At 33.8% G+C, this 10,273-nt stretch overlaps 1 protein-coding gene across 1 annotated transcript in view; it reads left to right on the forward strand.

Moving 5' to 3' along the window:
• Positions 1 to 1,134: 1,134 nt before the first annotated feature.
• LOC111088109 overlaps positions 1,135 to 10,273 on the forward strand; it is a gene marked incomplete at its 3' end in the record, with an annotated part of 17,208 nt that continues 8,069 nt past the window's right edge. The window contains exons 1-3 of the mRNA XM_022397097.1: positions 1,135 to 1,234; positions 2,472 to 2,718; positions 7,888 to 8,009. Of these exons, the coding sequence (XP_022252805.1) occupies positions 1,181 to 1,234; positions 2,472 to 2,718; positions 7,888 to 8,009 (423 nt within the window). The remainder of the gene's footprint in view (positions 1,235 to 2,471; positions 2,719 to 7,887; positions 8,010 to 10,273) is intronic.

Here is a 10,273-nt window from a genome sequence, read left to right on the forward strand (position 1 = left end):
TTCGTTGTGAATTATAGCGTTTGTTATAGCGTGACTGTGAAAATTAAGTGTATTGCAAAGTTGTATTCAGAAAGAATAAACTAGTTTTATTTAAGAAAGGACTTGTATCGCTAAAGTTTCTTTGGAAAGAATTTTCATGGAAAATTAACTAACGACCAGAGACTTTTTTGTGTCTGCCTTGTACTTGCACGTTTTGGAGTTCATTCAAACTAAAGTATATTCAGATCTTTAGCTTAACTTAGTAGATTGTTGAATATGTATTTTCAATCACAAGTAAATCACAATTGAATTATTAGCAAACCAACAAAACAACAATCGGTTTTACAACATAACAAAAGTACTGTCTGCAACATACTTAATTATAACATTGTATAGCAATTACTTTGTTAACAGCATCAAAATAATAAATTTGAATAGTTTTCGTATTCTGAAAAGTTGTGAACGTAATTACCAAAAAGACTGTCAGGAATGTAGTCTTTCACAGTAACATGAACAAACAAAGATGGAAGAGCTAAAGGTTGTCCTGATTCATTCCGAAGGGAGATGTGTCTGTACCCTAGAAATGATTCAACATACATACTCAACATACATTTAGAAAATAGTACTATTCGTTCACAGTGAAAAATAATGTAAATTGAAAATATATTTTTATGCATATACTGAAGGAGCCAATAAAATAATTTTTGTTATTGATCTCATGGTATATATTAATCATTATGATAGGAAGAAAGACTTAGAGAACTGTAGGAAAGCTAGGAAATTGGTTTAAAAATATTAGGAAATCTATAAGGGTTTGAGAGAAACAGTTGGTTGACAAAGATGGGTGACTAGCAGCAAGGACTTGTAGTACATTAAAGATAAGAGTCTGCTAAAAGTAGCTTTGCAAAAGTCATCCATTAAAGTATAATATCAGAAAAGAAAAAAAAATGTGGATTCACTGAAGGGGGAAACCTTTCTTTATTAATCTGTTAACTTTGTGAGGATATTAAATGTTATCAGGATGATGGAAAGTGTAAACTTGTTAAACTTAGATTTTCAAAAAACTTTTGATAAGGTACCACATAAAAGATTAGCTAAGAATATTACATTGGTGGGAGTTGGGAAAGGACTTGTTTATTAATTTCTTATTTTTTTTGTAGAGCTAGCTGATGCCCTAGCAAACCCAATTGCATATCAGTCTATGGTTGAAAAACACACCAAACAGCTTCTAGCATTGACTGATGATGTAGAGATGGTTAGTATTTGAACAGTTTGTTAAAATTTATGTTTATATCAAAACTACACATAAGGTTACACATAACAGGTTCTAGCTGTACAGAGTTATTTATTTCCATTTTAATAGATTAAGTAGAATTTTATAATTCTTATTAAATTGAGTTATTGCAAGAAATTATTTCAGTTTTATTATCAATTAAGGCCTGATGTTGCAATTAACAGTATGTATGTAGATGTTTAGATTCAATTATATTTTGAATAATTTCCTAAGTTTAAAAGTGTTTCACTCATATTTGACTAATTTATGATGAGAAGATGACTTAGTATTTAAACACAGCTAAATTTAAGCTTCCACTCTTAATTTTAACATAACATAATGTTTAGTGACAACAAAGGTACTATTGGTCCATCCAGGCTGTCCTATCCTCTAAACTGAACTAAAACTATTAAATAAAAAAAATTTAAATAATATAAAACCTCAAAGCTGACCCTTATAAGTAACAAGGGCCATAATCTATAGCAGAGACAGCTGATATGGGTATTAAAAACTTATATTTAAAAACACAAAAAATATTTTTAATACCAATATCAGCTATAGATTTACTTCAAGTGAGTTCCTCAACATCATGAATAAGCCATAATAAAAGTAAAAAGTATTAATATTAGTATTTAGTCAATGAGAGTAACACTAATATGTTCAATTGACCCACTCTTGCTGACTTATTGATCCTTAAAAGTTAGAAGTGGTGTGTTGAAAAGTATTAATATTTATTTATAGTCAATGAGGGTGTCACTAATATGTTAAACTGACCCAGAGTTAAGTAGTATATAATCCTGTTAAATTGAAACTCTCTCATAGTCATAAAATGTTTCATTTACCAATGCATTACAAATAAAATACTATTATTTTTAGTTATGTGTTAACTGGTTAAGATTCAAATCATTATTTGTAATTGACTGGTAACTTGTGGTAGTTCTAGTAGATGATATATATTGTAGACCTAATAAATAAATATCTAGTTGACTTTTATGTTCTTCTCAATGTTCTGTGCAATTTTACTGCTCAGGTACCTATACTTAGGAAACTGTAAACATTGAGCAATTTTTCATATTTATATGTTTACACTAATTATTATTGGAAACGATTTTCATTACTGTTTAATGTATGTTGTATGTTTTTATCTAATTTTTGGGGTTTTATCAGTTCATATCATTGATTTAAACAGTAAATAAAACTGCTGAATGACATTATTCAGGTGGAAGGAGATCCAAATGACATCCCATCACCTGCTCCTTGTGATATCAAGAAAACAGAACCTGACAAGACGAGAGCTTACTTATGGAGGAGTGATTCAGAAGCTGTAGAAACAAAAAATATTCTAGAGTTAAACAATAAATCTGTTAGCATGAATGGAAATGGAAATCTTCCTCAGTGTACTGGAGCATTTACCAATAACTTACCTAGTCCAGTGATGTCACATTTCAAACTTGACTTTGAAATTCGTGAGTTTAAACAATCAACTTGGTTCAAACTTCTTTCCTTTCTATCGAAAATGCAGTAGAATCATAGATATAACAGAAATTTGTATGTATAATCCTTTTACTTTTTGCATTCAGTTTACATTCATATAGTTATATTTATTGTAATAATTAATACATTCTTTCTGTGATTAACCATTGCAAAACAGCAACACAAATAATCTTTTTCATTTCTTGAAACTGAGGGCACAATACTGGTACTCCTACATGTACATGAATATGCAACACAAATATGGCAATAGGCCTAGCATTCTCTAATCATCATGCACTAAGAGGATCTGCCACTAATAGACCTGCTTCTACTCACACTTTTTGGTATCTCTTGTATCTCAAAAATTGATGAACAACAGTCGCGTGACCGCAGTGTCAAGTTACATAATTCACTGGAATGTTACTTCAAACTTGTGGCATCAAATAACAATGAGTGTGGCTCTGTGGTTAACGAGCAATACTGTGGATCCAAAGTACAGTGGTTTGTGCCTGTTACCACAAAAAAAAATGTTTTCTCAAACTTTGGAGTCCTGGGTGCTTTTAAAGAGTGACAGTCAAATCCAAATATTTAATTATACTAGCCCAATAGTGGTGATGGGTGGTGTTCAGTATCTGACTTCCCTCTAGTCTAGGCCCAGCATGGCCAAGTGGTATCAAATAACAATGAGTGTGGCCCAGTGGTTAACGAGCAGTACTGTGGATCCAAAGTTCAGTGGTTTGTGCCTGTTACCACAAAAATAAAATGTTTTCTCAAACTTTGGAGTCATGGGTGCTTTTAAAGAGTGACAGTCAAATCCAAATATTTAATTATACTTGCCCAAGAGTGGTGATGTGTGGTGTTCAGTATCTGACTTTCGTCTAGTCTAGGCCCAGCATGGTCAAGTGGTTAGAGCACTCGACTCGCAATCTGCAGGTCACAGGTTTGAATCCTTGTCACACCAAACATGCTCACCCTTTCATTCGCGGGGTGTTAAAAAGTGATGGTTAATCCCACTATTCATTGGTAAAAGAGTAGCCCAAGAATTGGCGGTGGGTGGTGATGACTAGCTGCCTTCCCTCTAGTCTTACACTGCTAAATTAGGGACAGCTAGCACAGATAGCCCTCATGTAGCTTTGCACAATATTTAACAAATAACAACAATAACATAAATTATTCTTCCAACATGTCTTTCTTTCAGAATTGAAATGTGAATATAAGTGAATGATTGTAACATGTGATGTTGTGTAAATGCAATGGCAAGAGTCTCAGGATTAAAGTGTACATGAAGAATATGGTCTCATTTTCGTGAACATTCACACCATGAGTAGTAGAACTTTAGCTAGGCTGATGGCACAGGAGGTCAGAAAGAGTAACTAAATATATCTGTAAGCAGTATCTGGTGCTAACTGATATAATTGTTTTAGTTTAAAAAACTGGGTCTTTCATGTAACTAAATAGTTAAATATACCTTCTGTAATTATACATATATGTATATGATTACTCTGTACCAAAATTTAAGGAGCAAACATTCAATGTGTCCTGTAAAATTCACCTGAATATGTTCCTAAAAACATCAAGCCATAATAGTTCTGTGCAGTTTCACATGAAACTGTTCTGGAGCATTTCCCACTTACTACGCTGTTTCATTCCCAAATTTGATCATTTACTGTTTTGGTGATTGCTTGAAGTTTGGTTATTGTTTTAATTGAATTGTATGGCCATGTTAGCTGCTGTTGGTAAGCAATGTAGGCAGATTTGATAAGGTTATCTTTCCTGTGAAAAGACTGCTATCTGAGCAATATGGATATTACAAATTACCAGCCACTACACATGAACTTAGCAACAAGTGTCAGACAGTTTGTTGGACAAGATTATCTTTGCTGTGGAATGACTTCCATCTGAACAACATGGTAAACCATTACACATAGACTAAATGACAACTATTAGACAGTTTGGCCAAGGTTATCTATGCTGCAGAATGATTGTTACCTGAAAAAATTGGCTATTAAGACTTGACACCACAGCACATAGATTCCACTATAGATTTCAAGTGATTACCTGTAATAAAAAAAATGGAGCAGAATAAGATTGAGAAGATCTGCTCCAGCCCTGCAGTTATCTGATCAGATTCCTTGTATTTATACTCTTCAAAGTTGTATCAAAGTACATATTTCTTCCAATAATTGACGAGTTTGTGTCAGGAGAAACAAAGATGAAACATGTTCAGTGTAAAATCATTCAGTGTGATCATTTTAGTGTCATTCAGTTATGGTGTGAGGACAAGGCATCGGGATGAATGGAGATTTTATTGTACTTCCGAGGGGTGGATTTACTACTTTATATTATACAGACATGATACTGGAAACAGTTATACAACCTTTTGTAGATGAATCTGTACCAAATAATGTTGATGTCATGTGGCCACGAACAAGAAACTGTGAAATCCTGACTTAAATTCTATACAATACTTCTGGAACCCACTTGGAAATTGTGTGAATCAATATCCTTAACCCATCAATTGACATCAGAAGGCTTGACATTGCACTTACTGAGAAATGGAAAAGTCCCCATATCATCATCTCCTGACTGATCAAAAGTATGCTTCCTCCCATAGATACAAAGTTTATGTTAATGTCAGTGGTAGCAAAATTCAACTCTTTACGAAATTGATTCACTCAGACCCTAACTCTGACCACTCATATGCCATTTTTTAAACTATCCACATACATCATAGATGGCCAACTGGTGGTACACGGGCCAGATTCAGTCTCTGTTTTTGATATGTTCGTAAAGCAAATTGTATCTTGGCCAAACTTTCAAAAATAAAACAGAAAATGAAACCCGTGACATTTCTGAGAACTTTCTTCAAATGTTAATATCAGCTATTTATTCAAAACGATATATTTGATTAAGGGTTTTATAGTAGACATTAAAATTTAAATTAAGCAAATATTCTAAACGTACTTTATCCAGCCATGTAGTTTCAGTCCCCAGAGTACATTCTAGGTAAGAAAATGTTCTATGCCCAAAAAGAAGTTGGCCATCTATGACATACATTATCAAGGAAATATATTTATTGAATACTAGCGAAAGTACCCAGTTACGCTCGGGTTATTAGGTTGATTTATTTTAGATGATTATGTTAGTGTGTATTCTGAACCCATTTTAGCATCAAAGTATAACCTATATACTGTTACGTCTCCGTTTGTTAATTGACGAAACTTTAGCGACACAAGTCCTTTCTTAGATAAAACTGGTTTATTCTTTCCGAATACAACTTTACGATACACTTAATTTCAACAGTCGCTCTACAACAACGCTATAACTCACGTCTCACGTGGCCAACAATATTTTGTCCGCATACATTCATTTACTCATTACCTCCGCGTTGCTTCATGGCCGGTCTTATATATACAAGACTACACTATATCTAGTAATCTCCCGACAATTCACAAAGGTTCGAGAAGGATGTGGCGTGATACTAATCACGTGACCTCGTTGACGCAATAATACTATTATTGCTCCTTTACGGGATGTGGCCTGTTTATAAAGGTAACCTTCCCTCTGATGTTGTCCCCCAATTTTAAACTTAAATGATAAAAAATAAACATCTTTAATTAATGGAGCCTCTAAATTACAAAACAACATTTCATTTTATACTTTCAGCACATAGCCTCTTAACAACAATATTAGGTTATACATTTATTGCTAAGCAACAGGATATAAAAGGCATTGTTGGAAAGCATTGTTACCAAAACGCACTGGCTTTTCTATATATATATTAGAAGTTGTTATATAAGGAACTACATATTTTCTATGTCGTTTTTCGCTAGCTTGTCTCATTAAAAAAGATGTGGATAAAATAAGTAATAATACCCATGTGCAGATCCTCAGGGTCCACTTAGTATGGGTGCAAAATTTCAGGTTTATAGATCCTATCCTGTTGGAGCTATGGCAGTCAAACAGACACGCACACACGTGCATGTCTGTATGTAATTTTTATTAGTAATATAAGGAACCACTTCTTTTCTATGTGGATTTTTTCTATCTTGGCTCATTAAAAAGATGTAAATGCATGCACGCACGTGGATAAGTAATGATACGTGAGTGTCTGTCTGTCTGTTTGTGATTTCTATTTGTAATATAAGGAACCATGTAGAAGAGAATGCATTTCTATTCCTAATGTGATTTCTATTTGTAATATAAGGAACCACTTCTTTTCTATGTGGTTTATCACTAGCTTGCCTCACTAAAACGAGGCACACATGCATGTGGATAAGATAACTAATACCCAGGTGCACACCCCCAGGGTCCACTTAGTATATGTGCAAAATTTCAGGCCTCTAGGTTCTTTCCTCTCGGAGCTATAGTGGTCACATATTCTTTTCTATGTGGTTTTCACTAGCTTGCCTCATAAAAAGATACACATGCACGTGGATAAATAATAATACCCAGGTGCACACCCTCAGGGTCTGCTTAGTATATGTGCAAGATTTCAGATTTCTAGGTTCTTTCCTCTTGGAGTTATGGCGATCACCCACAGACGTGTCCTTTTATTATTATTGATATGCAGTGAATACGCTCTAATGTTAGCTCTGACTATTCAATTGAAAAATAATGTAGCTATAAAATGCTGCATGTTATTTAGAGCAGTTTCTGTATAATATGTTACACACAGGTTGCTTTTTGGAAGTTACCTTGATAACTTGACAAAATCTGTCATTTATAACCACTGCCTTTAGCTGACAATAAGTTGTGTATTGTTTTATAAAGTGCTTCTATTTTTCCAATAAAAACTTATAAAATAGAATTCTAAATTTTTTTCTCATTGAACTAATTAAAGCATACCACACAGAAATGATTGATACAACTTTATTGCTTAATATTCGCATGACTTGCAGTTGTCCATATATATCACTTTACAAATAATCAGTATATCACATTTATAAAAGTGATATGATACATACTAACACTATAGCATATAGAATTAAAATACTTTGAACTTTCATTACACAAAACTTCTATACTTATATATAGATACATGTTTGTTTTCTTTCTGTTTCAACATCTGGCGGCATTCACACCTGTATCCTAATGTACTGAAATGCTTTATGCCCACACATTACAGTTATTAGATTTTAATTCTAAGTATTTTATAATAGGTACACCTGAAGTTGTTATATCTGCTGAGCCTATTGAACAACTGAAAAAGCATAAAGGAGTACAGAAAATTTATACAAAGCTCCAGAGAGACTTGAGAGCTATCCAGCAGAAATATGAAAAGGTAGGGAAACTATTCTTTTTAACAATATTAAATGCCCCCCAGTGGCACAGCGGTATGTCTACGGACTTACAATGCTAGAAACATGGTTTGATACCCGTGGTGGGCAGAGCACAGATAGCCCATTGTGTAGCTTTGTGCATAACTATAAACAAAAAAACAAAGAAACAGTATTAACCCTGTAAAAATATTGATAAAAATTAAAAGATAAAAAATATCCTTAAATCAGAAACAAGTGCTTTTGTTTGTTGTAGAGAATATAGTTTTTTAAGTTTGTCATAATGCACTGCAATTTTAGAAGGAAGGGATTGCCAGTCTCATGGGTGCCCACAGGAGGGGGCATTTTCTCCCCTTACATTTCACAAAACATTGCACGTATTATGATGTAAACTTAACATCATAGTTAAACTAAATATTATTTGTGTTTAAGCACACATAACATATTCTGTTAGTCTGTTGACTTACACTTTAAAAGCTGATCCCCTACATACATGTTTTGCCTCACCCTTGAAAATATTGCTGTGGGCGCCCACAAAAATAATCCTGAAACAAACTCTCTTTCACCAGGAGTTCTGGAAAATGGTGAGAATGAAATAAGTACAACAAAAAACATTATTCACTGTTGATAAGAGTAATATAGTGTATTAAACTATATTTTATATATTTAAATTTAGATTTTGCTAGAAGATGCTACTAATCATGATGATGTAATAATCGAGAAGGTTCTTGAAACAAGAGTGTGATATAAATATGACTAATCAACAATGAATAGTTCAGCCAATGAAGTATTCAGTGAGTTTATGAGTTCAGTATCAGAAAAGTTATTCGGTGTTAGAAGTGAGACTTATCTAATCAAAAACACCCTATGTGTGAAAAAAAGGTGAAGCCAACAAAGGACTGAGTGTGCAACTTAAAGGAATAAAAGAAAAATTGGCCGCCAAACTGGTAGCTACACTTATAGCATTAATAAGAATTTTACAACAAATATTCATTCATTAGTTAGCCAGGCTGCATTTTTTGTTCAACTTGGGGCATGATTGTGGGTAAAACAAAATATGCAGCCTAACTAATTAATGAATGAATATTTGCTGTAGAATTCTTATTAATGTTATAAGTGTAGCTGCCAGTTTGGCCGCCAACTTTGATTTCATCCCTTTAAGTGGCACGCTCAGTCCTTTACTTTGGCTGCACCTGTTTTCACACCTAAGGTGTTTTTGGTTAGATATCACGAGTTTTGTCAATACACACCACCACAGCAAGTAAGAAAAAGTGACAATCGATAGTAATCAACATTAGCTATAGGATTCCAACCCTATTATTTGTAACAGATCTACACTTTGCAGAACCATGCAATTTAACAAGCTAATTGATCTATAGTTACCTGGGTTACTGGAATCGTTACTTTTCTTAGGGATAATGCTAACAGATTTCCATACTATTGGGAGATAACCTGATTTTAATGATAGATTGAACAGGGTTGTGAGATGTGTAATGAGTGAGTCAGATGCATTTTTTAATGTGTTTTTGATGCCGTCCTCACCCAGAGTTGGAGTTTTTTAATTTCTTAATGTCAATTTTGATTTCAGCTTTAGTAAAAGGTCTTGAAGTGTTTATATCAGTGAGTGGATTTACTGGGTTGAGTTGAACAGGGAATGTGGGAGTGAAAATGTCGCTTTTTTCCTGAACATAATTATTTATTTTTATGTGGTAATCGTGACTGAAAATGTTGATATTGGGAGTGGAGTTTCGACTATACTGCTGATTGCATCAAATTTATTTAGCTGAGAATTGCAGTGGCGAGTGGAGCTCACAAGTCGCTAACTCGAGGTAATTTACAGTTAGAATAAAGAAACGGATTCCAAGACTGACATCACACAAAATACATCAACATTTATTAGGTCTTTCCATATGATATTGTTACGTCTCCGTTTGTTAATTAATTTTCCGTAACTTCGTTCCCACGAACTTTAGCGACACAAGACCTTACTTAATAAAACTGGTTTATTCTTTCCGAATACAACTTTACCGATACACTTATTTTCAACAGTCACGCTATAACAACGAACATGCTCAACTTCAACAATACTATCTGACTGCAGTTCAATTACTCACTACCAACACACACATTATCACGTCACGCCATGACCATATTATATATATATATATATATCAGACCACCCCCCTATCTAGTAAATGCTAGAGCACTCCCGAAGGAACAGGATAGTTCTAGAAACGTGGCGTGACACTAGTCATGTGACCTCGCTGAT

The sequence above is a fragment of the Limulus polyphemus genome, unplaced genomic scaffold, assembly GCF_000517525.1.
Source record: "Limulus polyphemus unplaced genomic scaffold, Limulus_polyphemus-2.1.2 Scaffold3139, whole genome shotgun sequence".
NCBI classification, from domain to species: Eukaryota; Metazoa; Arthropoda; class Merostomata; order Xiphosura; family Limulidae; genus Limulus; species Limulus polyphemus.